The following is a 21,930-nucleotide window of genomic DNA, read 5'->3' as shown; positions in this document are numbered from 1 at the left end:
GAGCTGACTGCAGATTAAATATTTATGCATCAGCCGAGGGAGAGAGATAGAAGACTCCTACATGGCTATCAATAATAAAAAAATAAAGAAAAACATCCCACAGCTCATAGTCACTCCTCGGCTGGCATCACAGGCTGACAAAAAGGAAGGTAAAATGAGAAAACAACAAGGCCCAGAGTCTTAGCTTTCCCTCACAGTTTGGATGGCGGTGTCATCAGCTGTTTGAGAATGCAACTGGATAGCAAGCAAACAAGGACGGCAGGGAAACCAAACCAATGGTCGCTGCATATGACGGGTTGAAATATAAGTTGAAGCCGATCTATGCAAGCATGCAAAAGGAAAAAGCTCAATTTGCCAAGGGCAAAACTAACAACCGTGAAGGTTGAAAGATGATTAAACACAGTCCTGTATTGGAAAGCAGACAAATCATCCATTGTCTTTCACCGCTTGTACTGTTCAGGGTCGTAGGGGAGCCGATCCCAGCTGACTCTGAGCGAAGGCCAGCTCAATATATATATATTTATTTATTCACGCTCACATCCACACCTACGGGCAATATTAGAGTCTTCAATTAACCAAAGCTGCTTATTTTTAGACCGTGGGAGGAAGCCGAAGAACCTGGAGAGAACTCACACTGTCACAGGGAGAACATGCAAACTCCACACAGGAAGCACGCGGCCCAGGAATCCAACCTGGCTCCTGCTGCGAGGCGACAGGGGCGGCCACTAAACCACCTTTAGCCCCTTTGAAATTAATGGAAAACACTTCCAGACTTCCAGAATCTATTCAAATGAAAAGGGGCTCACTCTTAGGTCACTCTCATAATACGTTCTTCTGCTGCCACACGGCAGTACATTATGTTTTCTAATGAGTGTAATACGCTGACTGTGGATATGAACCTCACAGCACTGCATTAAAATACAGTTTAAAGAATTATAGTATATGTGTGGTCGTTATGACTTTAAAAGCAAACGTATTGTGTTTCTCATGATTATTGACCAAAATTGCTTACTGACCAAAGTCACACGTAACATGTGCAATGTGAACAAACACAATGATAAATGAAATCCACTTGTCCCTAAGTAAGCTAATGTGACAACTGAGCTGCAGTGGACATTAATCATTCATGACCAAAAACGCATAACAAACAAAGGGGGACAAAGTGTCTATGAGTGCCCTCTAAGAAGCGCCCTCATTAACTGAAAGAGGATACAGTTCCATGACGATGACGGCTTTTAACAAGACCTTGACAAATACCAATATTGATTGGTTGTGATCCATTGTAACACATGACACCACCAAGAGCAGCGTCTCAGCAGTGGCATCTATTGGAATCCAGTTTCGGCTTAGAAAAACTGTTTCTTGTTTCGCAAGGCAAATTAATAAAATACCTTCAAACAACCAAAACTCTGGACCGGACTCCAATGTGTGGTCTCTAGCGCCTCCCAGTGGCAGAATGTGGAAACAAATGTTCTAACAGCAAACCATCCACCATCACCTCAATGTAACAATGTAATTGTGAGTACATTTATATGTATAACTAAAATAAATAAAAGTAGACCTGACTATAATTATATTTGTGTATTCCGTTAAGTTCATCTGTAGAACAGAAGATACTTCCTGTTATGGAAATTGTGAAAATATTTTAGCCTTATTCCTCCACACACTAAAAACATAATTCAAAGTGTTAGACAGGCTTACTATTGTATCTCATCACGCAAAGCATACGTAAAAGGACCAGGTGCAAAATAACTTGTATTGCACATTTCAAGCAAAGTACAAGGTGCTTACCAGAGTGAAAAATAATCAAAACATTTGATATGAATTCATTTTGTAGGACAGTCTGTACCGTTAATTGCCGACTGAAGATCTGTGGCAATTCATAAACCTTGTTCACAATGGTTGTGATCTAATGAAAATGTGAGTCAAAACATGAATTTGTTACTTTTTAAACACCGCAAATAGCTAACCAACGTAATTCTGAAAGTGCCAGAAGGGTTAGTGGTGAGATATTTTAACAGTATCCAACACAGCCAATGTGACATATTAATACATATCAAACATATTCCTTCAGACCAGTCATTTCACAACATGTTTACTGTTTCAGTAGAGAATGTCTTGGTGGTATTTACCTTGTAAGAAGGCAAAAAGCAGAGCACACCCTTGGCCACGACCTGGCAGACATGGAGCAGCAGCGCACCCACCTCGTCTTGGAAGGCATACGTTTCAGTATTTTTGAAGGTGGCACAGAGTGTTCTGCCCTGGGGTCCAGAACCAACCGTGCCCACCCAAACCTGAGGAGACGGCATTAGAAAAGCTGAGGTCATATCCCAATGTACTTCATATAATAAATATATCTGGGCATTATCATGTTGGCCCAAAGACAAATATCTCCTTGTATGATCAGCTAAACCACAGAGTCGTAAACCCAAGTTACAACATTATTAATGAAATGGTTAGACTGTGACATCTGCTGGACAAAGGTGGTATGATGTGGAGACCTGGTCAAAGTTTGCACCTTAAAACCTAAACTTGACTGATACCATCATTCACCTCTTTCTGACACGTAGCTTTAAGGAAGCTTAGGGATTTCAATGAGTCCTGAGGGTGGAAGGTTTAAGTTCATAGTCATGATTCAGAGTCATAATATCAAATTAGACATTGAGCAGCTAAATATCCCTTCATGCATCATTTACTTTGTCAAAGAAGCCATTGTTCCCAGAGGCCTTGGTAAGCATAAGGGGTGCAGCGGATCACGTTTTTGAGACACAGATCGGATCAGCAGGAAAAAAAAGGGAGCAAATATAACTTTTAGGGGTTCGTTGATAAGCCATATCCACCAATACAGATCGATACACGGCTCCAGATGTAAATTGTCAAAAGTTGTTTTGACTTTTGCGTTATCTTTTTCATGTTGTTACAGTCAAATTATTAGGAAATTAAAGCTTGTATATTTATTGATAAATAATATCTTGGCATTAGTAGATTTCATTTTGGATTATAAACTGTTGAGACCTAGAGTTAGGCAGATAAACATAATTGCTGCTCTCATATCCATTTTATATTGCTGAGTAAATTTGAAGAAATCGTGATAACGTTTTAAATTACCTTTGCTTTATAATATTTTTTTACTGAACAAAGCTTGAACGCACATTAACGTGACTCAGTGGCACATACGTGCGTTAGCGCTTAGCTTTGGTGCTGCCAGTGTTAACACAGGTTCATTGTTCATAATGTGGTATTATCAGGGATCGTCGACTACAAAGGACTAATGCAGATCTCCACGTCACACATTTTCTGCTGAATACCGGCCAATAACGACGGCAGTAAAACCTTATGAACACACGATAATGGTTAAACTCTGTATCTAATCTGCTGTTCACATGTTCCTACTGACCTGGGACTTGTTGATAACATGGTTGGCCTCCAGCTGGATGGTGAATTTCACCCCAAGTTCAGAGGAGAAGGAGCCCATGGGTGACAGGGTTCCTGATGTCAGCACAATGCTGTGCACAGACTTACTGAAGTCAGAGAAAGCCTAGGAGATACAGACACAATGAACCTCCAAGGACTGTTTCAGCTCTAATTTATGCCATACACATGTCCTTTGATAATATTTTTGTGACATATTTTACCAGCACTTGGCAGGTAACCTTCATTTCAGACTCATTAAGTCATGCATTTTTGTTTATAGACTCCAGTAATCGATCAGTTTGGCCTACATGGCATGATGTGCCATCTCTAACATCTCACCACAGCGGGGTTGAGGCACCAGAAGCTGAGTGTGACGACTTCTGTCTTGACTCGGGCGCTCTGGCGCTGCCTGCGGTGTGGCAGGACCAAAAAGCCCTGGGCGTCAGGTGTATCGGGTGGGACTTGGTTCGTCCAGGCGTAGCTCTTCTGCAGAGCTATCCGGTAGTCTTCAGCCACCCTACAGACACACAGAGACCTGAGCGTTCATCTGAGGCGCTGGCATGACAGGATTTTGATTACGTGGATTTCTCTGGTTTGTCTCTGACCTGCAGTCGTTCTCAGAGTAGATGAAGCCCAGCACCATGAAGAGATTTTTGAGGACCATGGAGGTTGCCGAGCTGATGGTTGGGACCTGAACCACAATCTCTTTACCCTTGATAAAAGACCGCTTCTCTTTCTCCAACACTGCGGCCAGGTTTATCTGTCACAGACACACACAAAAAACACACAGTGCTGTTGATTATTACAGGACATCTAAAACCAACACGCAGGTCGTCATTTTGGTGTCAAACTTATGTCAGTGAAACTAAACATTGCAATAGACACTTGCAAACACTGAGCATGGTCAATATTTTGTGTGTTTTTACTCCTTGACATTGGGAAGTGTCAGGACAATAAACCACTGTCCCACCTTAAAATAAACCAAAAGATCTGGCACTAAATGTGGCATACACATGTAAAGTACAAAACGTTTTACTATGACATTTTGCCCTGGGAATCAGCAAACTATTGGGGAAATAGCATTAGAAACATCTGATATAGGTGATTTAGCTACTGCTCCTGTCAATCTTATACAGACTATATCTTATACAGCCGGCTATAATTATTTATCTATTTATGGACATTTTCAGGCATTACTGTGCCCAGTAAACATGATTGCTGTCCCATTACACACCTACAAGTAAAGCAGATATCTGGTGTACCTTCAGATTGTTGAAGATGGCAGCAGTGATGCCCATGTTGTGAAAGATGCCCAGTACATCCTTTCCATTCCAGACTTTACAGGCGCTCTCGTATCCCCGTTCAGACATCAGGCTTTGGCTCTCCTGGATCCAGCTGTACCATGGACCAAAAGACATTCTAGTAAACATCTACTCAAACTAGAAGCGCCTCAGATGAGCGATTCCTTCACTGAATCACTAACTTGATCAGGCCGTAGCAGAAGTCCCTGAGTGGCTCGTGTTCGGAGCGTCTGATGTTGTTCTTGACCATGCTGTCGAGCTCAATCCTGGAGTTCAGCAGACTGTGGTGGTCCAAAGTGTAGCTGGCACTCTCCCTTGCACAGTCCTCAATGTTGTGGGCTTCGTCCAGCACCACGATCTGGCCTCTCAGGTCGATCTCCATCTGTTAAAAATGTAGATTGAAAGCAAGAGAGGAAGAAGAGGGGAGCGGAAGAAGAGGGCAGAGGAAGTGATCCTTTGTTAAGATGTTGTTAAGATTGTTATATAATTCCTCTCTTCCCTACTCTACTCACACTCTCTCTGATCATTGGGTCCAGCAGGTAGTTATATGGACAGAAGATGATGAAGGCTTCCTGCTTGAGTTCACGGGCAGCAAAGTAGGAGCATGCCCGGATCCGCTTGCCCAGTGCAACAAGGTCCTCAATGTCCCAGGCATCATGGAGTCCGTGGACCCGCTGTAGTGTGTGCTGGTCCCCAATCCTTTTGACGTTATGGAAGTAGCTGCATGACCTGCCCTGTAACATACAAATGTTTCATTCAAAATCGGCAGCATCAACGGATCATGGAAGATGCAGTTTGACTTATGGAAGTTGGCACATATTGGATGACCACCCCACCTGAAGACACTGACGACGCTTTGCTCATCTCATGTGGACTAGACAGTACGTGTGGACGCTTCCTTTGGTTTCTACCTGATGCTGCTTCAACAGACTGCTTTATTTTTCTTATCTCTAGTGTCACATTTAACCAAAGGTGACATACAGTACTTCAGAGGCTTCCAGTTATTGTAGTGGCTGACATGTCCCGACTCATACAGTGAATGCATCGCATGTACCGAGCCCCAATTACACTGTCAACAGAGGTGTCTGCTTCAGATGTCCCACCCTGCTCTTTATGATTTTACAGCTTGAGGCGACACGGTCAAACACAAAGTCTGTACACAGGTGGACTCGGTAACCTCGGGACACGGTAATAATCTCTGGAAGAAATGGTCTACCTCTCACAATCACGTGCTAAGATTTTACACTTTGCTGAAACTGAACACGGTCTGCTCAGTGAAAGGGGAGTTGGGGAGATTAACAGACATGCAGCCACATTTGGGAAAGTCAGGACAGGTTACAGTGCAGTTTAAACAGGTGGGAGGTGTTTTGACTGAAGACGATGTGTAGAAATCACTGAGCGTCCACACAGCATGGCCACCTGACACTGACTAGACCGGACCCCGAGGGGATGAAGACCGAGCATCAGTAACACCACTCCAGTGAGCGGTAATGACTCAGCCGGCTATTAAACATGAGGCTTGGGAGGCAAACACCTCCACTGACAGCGTAATCATCCTTGTTGCAGGAGGAGCATCAACTTTAGGACAGTACAGGAGTTTACAAGTGTCTCATGTCTCTTCTCAACATTTTTGTGTGTCAAAAAGAGCCGGCTGGACCAATTGTGGATATTGTAGTCGCATGATTGCTACTGAGGCTACATTGTTGAAGGAGTTTTTCTGGTAGTGATAGTTACCTGTGGGTTTGTGTTACAGGGTGAAAAGGTCTGTTCACAGTACACGGTGGTTTGAGGTCAGGTGAGTATTATGTGCGGGGGAGAGAAATCAATTGGGCTTTTAAGGTTGTAATAATATGTTAGGTCTGTTTTACGATTACCATTCACCAGCTTTTGTAACCAGCAAATAAAAGTTTGATTCCGTGGAGAAAGTGTGTCATGTGGCGTTGGATTTCACAGCTAGAAGGAGGTCAAAGGAGTCCGATTCACGTCCAGAACAGTTATTTTGGAGACAAGAGGATGCAAACAAATAGCAGGGGTTGACCTGGCCTAAGTAATGAACTATAGCAGACATGCCTTAGTGGGATAAAAGCCACATGTTAAATGTACTGAGTTTAGAAAGTCAATACCAGTTGTTTTTTAATTAGAATACAACAAAAATGTGTGAGAATACTTTAAATTTGGTTCTTAAATAAATGGGACTAAGTTATGCCGCCGTGAGCGGGACAATTAACTGTGTTGACCAGTGAGCATTTCTCCACTGACAATGTTTCCAAATGGCCTCAAACATACAAAACATGTCTGAAGAATTCTTGTATTGACTTATACAGACAAGATTAAGGACGATATTGAAATGCATTGCTTTAGGTAAACTGAATTACTAAATTAGTGTCCAAAAATTAAACATTGTCATCTTCATGAGGTTCTGTATGAGTGATGACACATGGGAGTGACTATTGTATATCAAAAGGCCGGTTTCAGGTCGGGCATTACTTTAAAGCCTGAAGTGTGTATGCAAGTGTTCGTCCTCACATCTTTGGCATCCAGCAGATCCTTGCAGCGTTCATTGCGGTTGGCGTGAGGCGCCACCGCTCCGTTGACACATGTGTGACCTCTACTGGATAAGATGGTCATGGGCACTTTGGAGAAAACAGTGTGCCTCAGCTCGTGGGTGATCTGAGTTATCTGTTTATGGGTGCGAGTGCCAAAGTAGATCTTGGGAATCTTCTTTTTTCCACCACTGTCTTTGTCCTTCACGCCAGAAGCGCACGGGCACAGGGAGCAGGGTTCAGGGGACTGGAAAGAGAAAAAAGACACAAATACTGAGCGGTTGCTCGCTGCTACAGTTCAACAGCTCAGTACAGGAGCCGAGTCCCAAACCTTGCTCCGTTAAATACAAAATATTATAAAAGACTAGAAACTGTCCTTTACAGCGCTGACTCTAAATCCACGCCTCCCAAATACATTGCCAAATAACTCAAAGACAATTGGTCATTTGCATTAAAACACACAACTCAAATGATGAGGAAATAAATGATTGTATGATTATTTAAATGTTTGCTTTGCAACAACGTTTTCCTGAAGAAGCGCCGTTTCCACTTCGCCTGGTCTTTTTGTGTATGGAGGTGACACGCAGCTCGTGTACTCGAGACCGACCGCTTTGAATGAATGAATGAATGAATATATACTTTATTAATCCCCAAGGGGAAATTTAGTGTCGCGGAGCAGCAATTTACACAGAAAATAAGATAAGATATAAAAACAACAGGGATGAAATATATATACAATAATAATACTAATAGAATAAAGATAAAATAACAACAACAATAAAATAGCTGTATGAAAGAAAGAATAACAGAGTATTAATTTAGGAATTAACTTAAACTTAAACAGTAGAAGTGCAAGAGTGCAATATGTATGTGCATATTACGGTGTAAATAAAAATAAAAACAACAACAACAACAACAACAAACAATAGGAGAGTGCAAAAATGCAATAAATGTATATAATATGATATGTTAAGTGTTAAGTGTAGGTAACTATGGACATGTACAGTGTTTACAGTGTTTAATTCACAGGAGGCACTAGCAAGCGGTGACTTGTTGTAAAGCCGTATTGCTGTCGGCAGGAATGTTTTCCTGTCGCGGTCCTTGGTGCAGCGGAGCGTGAGGAACCTCTTGGAGAAAGTGCTCCTCTGACCCTGCAGCAGGTGGTAGAGAGGGTGGTCCAGGTTGTCCAATATGGACAAAAGTTTCTTCAGCGTCCTCCTCTCCACCACTTGCTCCAGAAACTCCTGCTTGCAGCCGATGATGGAGCCGGCATTCTTAACTAGCTTGTTAAGTCTGTTGGTGTCACCGGCTCCAATGCTGCTCCCCCAGCAGACAATAGCGAAGTACAGGGCGCTGGCCACAACCGACTGGTAGAACATCTCCAGCATCTTGCTGCACACATTGAAGGATCGAAGCTTCCTCAGGAAAAAGAGTCGACTCATCCCCTTCTTGTACACAGCGTTGATGTTGGCCTTCCAGTTCAGTCGGCTGTCGATGGAAACACCTGGTACCTGTACTCCTCCACCTTATGATGGAGACACCAGGTACCTGTACTCCTCCACTATGTCCACATCCTCTCCCAGAACACTCAGAGGACTTGGAGCTGTTGTCTTCCTCCTGAAGTCCACCACCATCTCTCTGGTCTTGGCCATGTTCAGCAGCAGGTGATTCTCACCGGCCCACTTCACAAAGTCACTCACCACTGCCCTGTACTCCTCCTCCCGTCCATCCCTAATACACCCGACCACTGCAGAGTCATCAGAGAACTTCTGCAGATGGCATGACTCCGTGTTGTACTGGAAGTCAGTGGTGTACAGGGTGAACAGGAGGGGAGACAGAACAGTTCCCTGTGGGGCTCCAGCATCACTGACCACCGTCCCAGACAGCACACGGCCCATTCTGACAAACTGTGGTCTGCCTGTGAGGTAGTCAGTGATCCAGGAGATGGTGGACGAGTCTACCCCCACCACCCGCAGCTTCTCACCCAGTAGCAGTGGTTGGATGGTGTTAAATGCACTGGAGAAGTCAAAGAAAGTGACTCTCACAGAGACACCTGTTCCATCCAGGTGCAACTGAGCTCGTTGCAGCAGGTAGATGATGGCGTCATTTACTCCCACATGGGGCTGGTAAGGAAATTGTAGAGGGTCCAGCGACGATTTCACCTGCGGTCGGAGGTGAGCCAAGACCAGCCTCTCCAGCACCTTCATCACATGGGAGGTGAGGGCTACCGGTCGGTAGTCGTTGAGGACGGATGGAATCGACTTCTTCGGGACAGGGACCAGGCACGACGTCTTCTACAGCACCGGGACCTCCAGCACCGGGCGCAGGTCTTTAGGACCCTGGGGCTGATGCCATCAGGTCCTTCAGCTTGCCTTGGTGGAGTTTCTCCAGCTGTCTTCTCACCTGGTCAGTCGTCACAGAGAGAGGGGGGAGGGTGGAGGAGCCCATTGTTGTTGAGGGCTCATTGGGCGAGCCACCGGGTGTTGAGGGCTCAGCGAAAGTGCAGCTCAACAGGGGGGCAGAGGGAGAGGTGTGGAGGTGAGGTGAGAGGAGGAGACGGATGAGGGCTGTGAACTAAACCTGTTGAAGAAACAGTTCAGCTCGTTGGCCCTCTCCAGGGAGCCCCCTGGTTGTGTTCCTCCCACCTTGAAGCCGGTAATCTGCTTCATCCCGGTCCACACCTCCCTTGTGTTGTTCTGCTGGAGTTTGGCCTCCAGCTTCCTCCTGTAGGAGTCCTTGCCCTCCCTGATCTTCACCTTCGGGGTCGCGCTGGACTCTCCTGAGCTCATCCCTGTCCCCAGACCTGAAAGCAGCTTTCTTCTTGTTAAGAAGAGCCTTCAGGTCCCTGGTGATCCAGGGCTTGTTGTTGGGGAAGCAGCGCACAGTCCGGGATGGTATGGTGGTGTGTTCACAGAACTTGATGTATTCAGTGATGCAGTCTGTCATGCTGTTGATGTCCTCCCCTTGTGGTCCACACAGCACATCCCAGTCCGTCGACTCAAAGCAGTCCTGCAGGGCGTCGTTAGCCTCCTGAGACCACCTCCTAACAGTCCTGGAGGTCGCAGGCAGCCTCTGCACCAGAGGAACATACCTGGATGTCAGCAGGTCCAGGTCGTGATCAGACCTGCCAAGGGGGGGAAGGGCAGTGGCCCTGTATGCATCCTTAGTATTTGCATACAGGAGGTCCAGAGTTTTATTGTTTCTTGTGGGGCAGTCAACATACTGTATAAAAGTAGGCAGAGCTTTGTCCAGTGTTGTGTGATTAAAGTAAAAATCACACAACAACATGCTCGTTGTGCTTGTGGCATTAAATATATAGGTCTGCATCCGATACCAACCGCCGGGCCCAACGATTCCACACTATCGCGCCAACAAAACATACATGCACATGCTGCATTGTTTAATAATGAGACGGTTGGCTTGTCGTCCATTTCTAAGGCCTAACCAGTAGTGGTACTTATTTATTTATAAAGCTACTGTTACTAAATGAACATCATAAATCTAATCTTTTTATGTAAACACTGGATTCCAATCAGTGTGCATAAAAAGTCATAAAATTTGCTTGACAATTGAATGAAAACATGGCTAATGTTTTTTCCAAAAGAGCTGGGCCATGAATCGAGTGTATCAATATATTTGAATTCATTTTTTTAAAACAATGTTTAAAAATAAAAATAGATTTTCATGACGGTAAAGCAGGCAACATTAGCGGATTAATTTTGTCCGAGTGAGTAAATTGAGAAGAAGCACAAAATAATAATGCTGGAAGACCCAATAATGTGTTTTTGCATTGCTCATCCATTGTAGAGAATGTGAAAATGCTTGGACTGAAAGCACTGTAACAATTAACATATTCATTGAATATGATTTTGGTATTCAGGGTTTTTTTGTTTGTCGTTTTAACCCTTTGGAATTGCAAACATGCCTAAAACTCGGCAATCTTTTTGTAAATTGCTTTTCAGCCAATAATCATTAACACACCAAAAACTCTGAATACTTAAAAATTATGCCTTAAATTAAACTGAGAGACATCCAGCTCAGCTAAGGAACGTCTGGCTGGGTTCTTCCCGAGCCCTGCCATGGAGGTGAGCCCCGCCATGGAGGTGAGCCCCGCCATGGAGGTGAGCCCTGCCGGGGCCCTCGCTGCCGTTGCTTACGTCGGAGCAGAACCCATGGTTGGACGTAAAGATCAATTTATCACTGGATCTCATGTACACACACATCTAATGTTACGATGTGAGGTATTAAACACAGAAAATGTTCTTTTTATTCTGAATGCTGTACTACATTTAGCTATTCAGTGTATTATGATACACAAGGCTCATCCAGGACTCATCACTATTATCCAGCTCCCTGATAGACTGCCTTGTATCCTCTTCTGATCAACACATGGAGCAGCATAAAGAATCTGCATCATGTTCTGTCACTCTCCGCCAGATGACCTTTGGAGTCTGAAAGATGATAGGCCACCATTGTGGCGACGGAGAAAATCTAGCTGCTTCAAAATTGGCCGCCCGGTGACGTGGCGGATACCCCCCCCCCCCCCACCGTCCTTACAGCTGAAGTGTAACCGGCAACGCTTATGAAACCGATCCTGCTTATGTGTTGAGCTCTTTTAAGTGGTGTACTCTTTGACTGTTTGGTGGCTCACACATACCATCCAATCACAGGCCTCTCCAATCCCGTATGAGGACGTTAAGATTCTCTGGTCTAAAATATATCATCAATAGTCATTTCTAAGCTATACGGCACTAATATAAAAAAGGTGATTTGCAGGCAGTGTAGCCGAGCGTTATGACTCCCCTCTTGTGCTACACTACATTTCAGAATGTACCATCTTCTAAAGTCCACTTGTTATCTCAGTGGATGCTGTTCAGCAGAAGCAAGTCTCACGTTAAACTGACGACCAATAGCACACTAGCAGCAAGTGTAAGAAAGGCCCATCTTCTGCATGCCGATTACCTCATCCACAGATATTGGCAGATGCATGGCCGTTTTCTTTTCTTTTCTTTTTACAGATTGATTCATTTTTCTCACCCACATTACCCGAAGACCCGCCCTACCCGTCCGCTGATTGGCTTCTTAAGTTTATTGCTGATGAACAAAGTTGGTGGAGGGTTGGTAGGGTTAATGATTTCCACTCAGATTTGAATGTTTTCAGAAGGCGTTCTCAAATATAATTACAATGTCCTGATTATCAGAGATTTTTTTTTTATGCATGTTGCCAATATGGATGAAAAAGAATTAAAGATCCATTGCAGATTTGAATTTTGATGAGGCGTCATAATTACATTTCAAGTTACTGTCAGGAACTTTGAACTGATTATAAAAAACGTCTCAATTGATGAATAAAAAAAGACCATCAGCGAGAAGACTATATGAAATAGAAAGTTAAAATGAAAGTTCCTAGTATTAAATTGAATGTTAACCTCTGTGCTGATATTGTACACTGAAACAACAACAAACAAATGTTAAACCAGCACTTCATATCAAAAGATTGCATCCTCTTCACCATACTGTGAGACAATTGGTGAAGCATTTGAGATTGTGCCATGCGTTTTGCATCAAGGTAGCGATGCCTTTATTATCTTTGGATATATCAGCCAATGTGGGCTATACTGTAAATCACTGATCAGACCCTCTTTATGGCCATATGCAATTTACAGTATTTTAGTTGCCAAATTATCCAGCAATCATTCCTCATAAATAAACTCAATTGATTTTCCAGAAGTGTAACTACAGTCCACTCACTATTGTCTTTTGATTGAAATATTAATGGTTGCTGACCTCCTGAAATTAATCTCCACAAGGCAGTTTTACTATCAGATGAGCCTTGAGTAAAACATCTAATGGCGTCAGACCAATGGGTCAACACTGATATGCGCACCTCGTCACCAATGCATGATAATATCTTTAGATGTTTTTCTTCAAAGATTACCAAATTGTTCTTAATATTGAATAAACAAAACTTGCAAGCTTGGCAAATGAAATAAAACCTCAACAAATTACCCGAACGATTCCACGTAAGAATGAATGGTCTGTGTTGTCAGGCATCGCTGCTTATCATAGAGATCAGAAGGTAGCACTTCTGATGACAGACGAGTGGCTCGAGTTACCGGGCGGCTCAGATTTTCCAAGCATGTTTGCCCATCAAATATTACAATGTGCGATGGAGTGTAGGCCAAAGAGAGCCCTTAGCGAGTCGACTCTCAGAGTTAAGAGGGATAACGAGCCCTGAGCCCATGTGAAAAATAAACAGAGGTGCTGCAGGGCCCCAACACCAGTTCAGGTTACCTTTCTCCTCTAGAACAGTTGCGCTCCACAGCCTGGGCCCTGAGCCCGATCACCTTACCTGCTGCTGCCACATTAAATAGAGCCATCCAAATATCCTGCCCAAAGATGGCTAATAATTACTTATTCATTGGCAGGTGGGGGGGAGGATGGGTTGGTTGGGCTCAGTGTAGAAGGGCTTGCTGATGAATAGAGGCCCTTGTCAAAAGCTGCAGCAGGAAACAGCTGACACAAGAGTATCCTTTTACGCGCCTGCCTCCTCAGATGCCAGGACAACAAGGTATCAAGCCTGGCCCCACAGCCCAGAGCAGACACCCCCTCGAAAGGAATGCAGATAACTGGCAAAAGGGGCAATAGAGACGCCAGCTCTGCGAGCAGCAAGAACATAACAGCTCCATTGGCGTTGCTGCTTGAGTGCCGCTAGCAATGAGAATGCTAGCTTTGTCTGTCAAACAATACGTCATGAGAGCAAACTGTTATTCTCATTAAGATAGCATTTACAGGTGCACTGTATAGGACAGGTGTACTATGTTTCCTCAGGTATACTACGTTTCCTTAGCACAGGTAAACGTAGTTCGCTTGAAATACCCACACTTCCAGGGGTAAGTGTATGCAACAGCTCAAGCTTTCTGGAACTGACGGAACAGAGGTCAGTGGTGTTACTGAACACCTCAGAATATTCACAGGTAGGCTTCTGTTGCTCTACTCCCTGCCAACACCTGAGAGATGGAAATCTCACACTCCAGGGGGCCAGTCAGAGGGCAGTGAGGGGCCGCAAGCAGTGGATCACTTGGGTATCACTGGCGCCTCTCACTGGACGCCAATTTGCTCCTCATTCCACAGCTTTCAAGGGCTTGGAATTCACTCCAATAAGCGTAAGGCTTCAATAGACGATACTTCGGAAGACATGACACCGAACACCCCCTCCTTCCAACATGACCACACTGTGCAGGTAGGGGGCCCTGGCAAATATCTGCCCTCCAAAGCACCTGTTTATCCCTCGGGCGCAGTAACCAGCAGGTGAACCCCATTCAATATTTATCCCCGTGGCTTTCACAGATCAGCGGTCCAGGCGAGGCAAACCCTCTTAATTAAAACTGGAGCTTGCTTCAAAGGGCCCCATTCAGGCCGTCAGTCAGCGCTCGCGGGACAAAAGAGCCAGGGTCATGTAGCTGCAGGGAAACCAGAGACGGACGCGCTTTTTCGACTTCACTTTCCCTCCTCCTCTTTTTCCACGGCTCCAAATCCAAGCCACACACCTGTGGCAAGTTAAGACCCAGTTGTGAGGGTTCAACCATTCTGAACAGCATTCTGTGAATGAGCACGTCTAGTGATTATGGCTAACCTGTTGGTCTTTGGGGATTGGAGAGATCTCAGGAACATGGATAATTCACCAGGAACCGCCTCGTAGATAGCTTTAGGAAACACAGGTGTTACGTGATGCTCCTAGTTCAGTTGTGTCGGACTGTGGAAATGCAGCTTCAAAATACTCTGTCAGTTCATTAGCTCCACTTAACTAAAACCAATGTGATCGAATAAAAAGTCCTATAATAAACCTAGAGCTGAAACAACTAGTCAATTCATTGAGGACCCCCGAAAATAAATCAGTGTCTATTTTGACAGTTACGGTGTGCAAAACATTACCAGTTCATTGCTATACACGCTAGTAAACTGACGGTGTTTTGACTGAAGGTCGGATGAAGCAAGAAATGTCATTATCACTAGGAGGTTTCAATGATATAGACTTAATATACTCTAACTTTAATCATCACAACTAAATACCTGAGCCCAACCCGAACCTAAACCAAATACAAACCTGTCTGAAACCAAGTCTGAAATCTCAACCAGGCCTTTGAAGAAAAGACGACCTGCCCAAATGTCCTCATTCTGAAGGTCTAAAATCAAATTGGTCCTTACAAAGTTGCGCGCACACACACACACACACACACACACACACACACACACACACACACACACACACACACACACACACACACCTTGCATTTATATAATGTGTGTTACGTTAAGTCAAACATAGCCATTTGTGAAAACATGAATAATCTGCAATGTTCAAAATTATTCCGTTTTAAGGCATACATTTTTGAAACTTTAACCACAGCCTTTGTCAATTTGGTGGAGTATACCGCCACCCAGTGGTGTTAGTGAATGTTAACACTGAAACCATAAAATAAAGTGGTCCAAAACAAGCTGGACTACACACCACTCCATCAACAACATGAGGAGATGAACCAAGCTGTGTTTCTATGGATCATTTATGACACTGACAGGGAGCAACAGACTGTATTAATAAATAGTTATTCTTATTCTTTCACAACAGACATTTTAACATTTCATCAAAGGACCAGCACACACATCACTTATGATAATAAGGATGGCTTCGTTCTGTTTTAATGTCTTGGTAAACTCTACCAGCGAGCCAGCACACATTGGACCTTTTTCACCGCAGATCTACTGACACTACAAGAAAAGCACAGGTGTAGGTATTGACTTTAATGCTGACTGCATTCCACTGAGGTGTCCGGTTTACCCTGAATGTTGTGCATGCTGCCTCACAGGAACGGCTTTGCTGAGACAGTGGTTGTCAAATGGGGATACGTGGAGGCACTCCAGGGGGTACGTGAGATTTTTTTTTAAATCCATTTAAAATGTGCATCCATTCAAAAATCCTTTAAAAATTGTTATATAATAAATATTCAACAAAATATAGGTGTATGTCCATAAACTGCATTGTAAATATTCTATATTAAATCAGACACTGATGGCACAGCGCTGTGTACAAAAAATATTTTGCATGGGGTTCATCTCTGAAACCACTGATTTAAAGAACCGAGTCATCATTAACAAAACGAGGTACACCTGTGTATACCATGGACGGTCTGTCAAGATCAATATATAGATAATATGTTTGTATTGAATATACAGATAGTAAATGTTTCCCATTAGTAATTAATATTTGTAAAATACATCACTTTCACAGTGTGGGTCAGCAGAGGTGGACCATGTGATGTTGGTACTACCGATGCATTCAGCTGCTTTGGTAGAGAATGGGACAGTTAATGGAAGCAACACTAGGCTTTGGTATTGAGGTTTTCATTTCTCTCTCAGTATTTGGAGCCTGAACTGGAAAAGGGATATTGACCGCCATTTTTATGGCTACATGTCAAAAATTGGCTTCAGAGAAACCCTCCCACTATGGATCTTTTTAGTACTGACGCAACCTTTTGTGTTTCATGGAAAAGATGACTGATGAGTGTAGCACTCTTTAACAGACCAAACAAATGAGAACAGATTAACTTCTTGCAAACATGCATTATGCCTCAAATGTCTTTTCAATAAAAAATATTTCTGCATCACTGCATCCGAGGCAACGATAGCTACCCAACAGTGCCAAAAGACATTTGTCACTACCTGATGATGTGACAAGATTGGCATGGTGATACTGAATTGTATATTGAGACGGATCTGACCCATAGGAGAATGTGAGATTAGCCACAGACACACAAGTACAAAAACATATACATATATATATATATATAGATATATATACATATATATATTTTAATTGAAACTAACCACCTCGTCACATGTCAAAATATCTTCTGAAAGATTGCCCCTTGTATCAGTAAAGCAATATTATTGGTGTAACTCACGCAGCACGAAGAGGACAGACCCGCCGCTTGGGCGCTTGGCTCCGTGGTCGAACTCATTTCCAGCTCATCGTCAATGAAAGTGACTCCCTGGTCCAGACGCTGCCTTTTGCGCTGCTGGGAAACAAGCACAGAGACTTTACTCCACTGAGCCGCACATTACTCAACAATCACTCAGCCAGTAACAGCCCGTTTTGACTACTTCACAAGACAGCTTTCTTATTCTCAATACATATTATTTTGAAGAAAGATTAATGGAGGGCGGGAGAGGGGATCATTTTGGGAAATGTAGTTTTTGGCGAGAAACTAGAATAAAAACAGTTGTTTGAAGATGTTTTAACATCAATAAAAAACAGATATTAGAGAGGGAATCATGACCTGATAAACCTCCTAACAGCATCATAATATATCATTACAACTACTATTGCAAAGGTTGTTATGTTTAATAAATAAAAATACAATCTTGCATTTCCTAATTAGGGCCCAATACTGTGTTCATGTGCTCATACTCACAGAACTACACTGATACCACAATGGCAACATCACGTTGAGAGAGAGTGAGTGATTGAGAGTCTGGCGTAACGTTAGGTGTCCGGTCTAGAGAGGAAGAGCATGTGTGACGGTGAAACTGAAGTTAGCAGGAATGTTACTGGGGGGTGTGTGTGTGTGTGTGGCTTAGTTTTATTTAAATATATTTCTTTGAACTGTTCAACTAATAGCACGGGTGAACAATTCATGATTAACATCCCTACTGCAGAGAACAATGCTCTGTTTGTATCAGGGAAACACAATGTTGGATTGTCAGCAACAAAGCTATTGTTAGAATGGTAATTCTTTTAAATGGTAATATTTTGCAAAAAGAACATAGATGGCAGTAACCAAGTAAAATAGCACTTAGGTTAGTTTTTTTACTATTTTCACTAACTTTGAGACGGTTGAAATAATTTTTTAGGAAGCCTTGTGTATCAGCTGCTATAATAAGACATAACAACAACAAATAAAGATCTGTATTAGCTAATCAACCATCTGTATCAGCGGCAACATAACGGGATTGGGACATCGCTAAAAGTTAGATTTGCAGGGAGCTTGTCAGGGTTTCTGACTCAACACCATGATAGAATGCATGATAGGCCACACACTCTTGCCAGTAGTGTACTGTGAGTTACCAATTATAGTACTTACAATACAACAATCATCAAACCACTGCAGATATTGATAATCCTTTGTTTTAAGTCATAAGGCCCAAAAAAAAGATACATCTTCACCCACTACATTCAGTATGAATGTACAACAGCTTCTACGCTACCGGTCGGGGAGTGCGAAAGCGCTTCCTGTCTTCTGTTTTAAAGTCATCGTCATCGTCGTGGTCCTGGACTGGGCTTGAGCTGGACTGACACTTCTGCGACAGGCGAGAGGCAAGAGACTGTTTCTTGGGCAGCAACTCCTCAGGTGATGGCACTGAAACACAGCAAGTACAATATTAGATTATACAGTCACAGAAATGAGCTAGTCCTCAGTTGAATCTCATCTACGTTTAGCTCTGTGGGCGGACAATAGACCCATTAGCATACTGTACAAACAGAACTGTTACATTAATAACTTTCACTTATCTGGTATTTAATTCACTGGATGGGTCAAAACACAGACATTGCTGTTGCAGATAATGTGCTGCCACAAAAGTTATGAAACCCTGCAATACTGGATGCCACTTCTACTAAAGTACAGAATTTAAGGAAATCCATGGCTGCTTTGATGCATTTAAGAGGCATAACGGCATTGATGCTGCATCAGTGTGTGCATTAGTTCTGCTTCTGTGCTCTTAATTTGATGGTAAGACTGAAAACCAGAAGAAATATATTCCTTAAAAGGTACAAGACTAAAATCCACTGCTTAATGCCAAAAATACATCACTGGTCAATTCAGCTGATTGAAAGCTCAGCTCAATCAAGCCTGCTTGAGACAAAATAAAAGAATTACAATAGTTTTGTCGTTGTGCATTTTGTTGTCTCCGTGCCTGTACTATGTCCAGTTGGATCAACAACGCAGGAACAGAAACAGTCAGCTAGAACAGCAACAGACAAAGTTGTGTGTAAGACAAGGAAAGTGTGTCTGCGTTGCTCTACCATTGTGTTTGTTAATGAACACATAAAACACACTAATGCAGAGTTGACAGGATTATCCAGATGTGCCAATCAATACTCCACCTAATGTACACATTTTATTTTGTATTGTTCTACTTCAATTCTATAGCATCAGAGATGTTTTATTAGTTTCATAGGCTACTGTGACCCGTTGCCTTTTGGGAAATAGTTTGTTCAGTGGGCGTCCAGTGTAATGCAGAAGTGTTTTAAATGTTCCGTCGTTCACCAAAGTAACCAGCGGGCGGAGTGGTACCTCAGGTAGGGGATAGTGTCGGCCTTTTATACTTACACATCTGTCTGTTGAAAATAAGTATTTTTTTTTGCATTTGCTCTTTTTTGTCTTTCCAGAACCGCGACTTCTTTGTATCGTTACAGCCCCTTATTGCAGTGGGCGTCATGAGGATTGTATTTTAACCGCGATGAAAAAAAACATGAAGAAATCTTCACAAATTGATCAAATTTAAACTAGAAATATAAAATATGAACAAAATAAAAATTATAATTTTCCTCTATTTGAAATAACCAAGTATTACTGTGTTGTAGGGGAGGTAATAAAACAGTTATGCATGTTTTAAATGCCCCCATGAATGAAACTAAGGGCTGAATAAGTCTTACTCTGTTCAGGTGCTGGAAGCAGCAGCGGTGTCAACTCTTTGCAGGGTGACACTGTGAGGTCCACAACAGCAGGTGTGGCTGCTGCTTGGCTGTTTGCTGCGGTACTGCTGACTTTGCTGTGGCACACACACTGACAGGGCGTGGTGACATCGGACTTCTTATCGTCGCCACAGGTTTTATCCGACTGGCTCTTGTCCTCCAAAAGGCTTCCTTCCTCTTTGAGTTTATCTGTCATCACACGTTGAAACACAGATATAGCTATCAGTGACATTGGTTCTCAGCCGGTACACGGTGTAGGCCATGTCAGCAAAATCTGAAACCATTTGCAAACAAGAAGGTCATAAAAAACAACATATTTGCAATGTGGACTTGGTTAACAAACTAGGAAAACACAAATTATATCAAACCATTACAATAACATAAATTCAAGTATAATCTAGCCTCACATCACTAGAGAAATATTGTAAAACATAGATCATCTGGCTTCAGTTCATATGTCGTAATTGATGAAAACCTAAATGGAAAAAAAACATCCCAACATGAAAACATCCAAGTGACACTTGGTGAGGGTTCAACATTTAGTTTGAGGACAGGCCTACTTGCCGATACAATAGTTTGGTTTCTTGGATCTCGGTTAGAGCAGACATACCCCACTGAGCCCTCTGCCAGCCCAGAGCGGAGCAAAGCAGAGCCAAGCTCTTTCCACTTCCCGTGGGACTCTCCAGCAAGCAGTGCTCCCCGTTGTTCAGTCCTCGGACGATCTGCAGACAAGGTACAGGCACAAACCATTTTAAGTACAACTGTTTTTTTATCCAGGATATTTTCACTTTTCCATACATACTTTTAGGGTATGCACCATACCCTAATAATATTGGAATCAGAATCAGCTTTAATGGCCATGTGTGTTGACACATACATGGAATTTGACTCTGGTTTCATTTTGCTCTTCGTACTTATACACAATATACAAGATCAATCTAAAAAAGACATTAAAGACAACAGTAGTTAAAAAAGTGCAGATCGTGCAGATGGAGGAGTGAATAATTGTTCATCAGAGTGACGGCTAGTGGAAATAAGCTGTTTCTGTGTCTGGTGGGTTTTGCTCTGTAGCGCCTTGCAGAGGGGAGGTGAACAGCTTGTGTGCATTATGTGTATATTATATTACGTAGTTATAAATATAACTAATGGAAGGAAGGATGCTGTTACAAAAGGCCCATTTTCACAGCAGCCCACTTCAAATGTCATAGCAGGGTAAATACAGGTGTAATTGATCAAATTATTTATGTGTCCCATAACTATGTCAATTACTTCCTTACGCCGTAATACGTCATTAGTAGTCAGGGGACGACCGAGTACTTCCTTATAACCCGTTTGAAGCAGGGCCTCTCCAGTGGTGGTGGTGTTACTCACCGAGTTCATCATAGCCAGCTGGGACGGGTACGCCTTGCAGGGGAAGTGGATCTTCACCCCGCCAATGGTGTACTCTACTGGGGCTGCAGCCATGCTCGTGTCCGTGCTCCACGGAGACGCGTCCTGCTGTCAGCTAACGTCACACCCGTTACGTTACTTCCACCAACACGTTACGTGTCCCTGTTGTGCTGTCTGTGTGAGACGTCACCTACCCGAGAGTTAGGAGTCACGTGTTTGCTGGCGTTAACTGCATTACTGAGTGTTTAGCCAGAATTAGCTTAATGCTACGTGTCCCCGTGACTCGGACCCGCTGCTATTAAAAGGACGCCATTGTTAACCTAGTACACGGTACTCTGACAGCCGGCTGTGAGACCACAAACTCCATGAGTTCATTCTCTCCGCATCATCTTTCCCGCTCTGAGAGTACCTTCTTCTTCGTTGGTGTAAACGGCAGTCGGCATCCGTTGTGTTGCACTGCTGCCCCCTTCTGGAGCTCAACTATTACTGCGCCATCTTCATACTAGATCACTTTTTTATGTAACCATTG

At 43.3% G+C, this 21,930-nt stretch overlaps 1 protein-coding gene across 1 annotated transcript in view; it reads right to left on the bottom strand.

Annotated features, from left to right (window-relative positions):
* The window catches only part of brip1 (BRCA1 interacting helicase 1), a gene marked incomplete at both ends in the record, with an annotated part of 58,167 nt that extends 36,691 nt beyond the window's left edge, over positions 1-21,476 (bottom strand). Inside the window, 14 exon segments of the mRNA XM_079224395.1 lie at positions 2,133-2,294; positions 3,398-3,538; positions 3,754-3,931; positions 4,020-4,174; positions 4,677-4,809; positions 4,898-5,097; positions 5,228-5,449; positions 7,242-7,505; positions 17,221-17,334; positions 18,524-18,675; positions 19,974-20,201; positions 20,628-20,632; positions 20,634-20,734; positions 21,384-21,476. Of these exon segments, the coding sequence (XP_079080521.1) occupies positions 2,133-2,294; positions 3,398-3,538; positions 3,754-3,931; positions 4,020-4,174; positions 4,677-4,809; positions 4,898-5,097; positions 5,228-5,449; positions 7,242-7,505; positions 17,221-17,334; positions 18,524-18,675; positions 19,974-20,201; positions 20,628-20,632; positions 20,634-20,734; positions 21,384-21,476 (2,148 nt within the window).
* Between the last annotated feature and the right edge of the window lie 454 nt (positions 21,477-21,930).

Source organism: Taurulus bubalis, assembly GCF_910589615.1.
Source record: "Taurulus bubalis genome assembly, chromosome: 10".
Taxonomy (NCBI): domain Eukaryota; kingdom Metazoa; phylum Chordata; class Actinopteri; order Perciformes; family Cottidae; genus Taurulus; species Taurulus bubalis.
The sequence above is the reverse complement of the archived record's forward strand: the minus strand, read 5'-3'. Positions and strand labels throughout refer to the sequence as shown.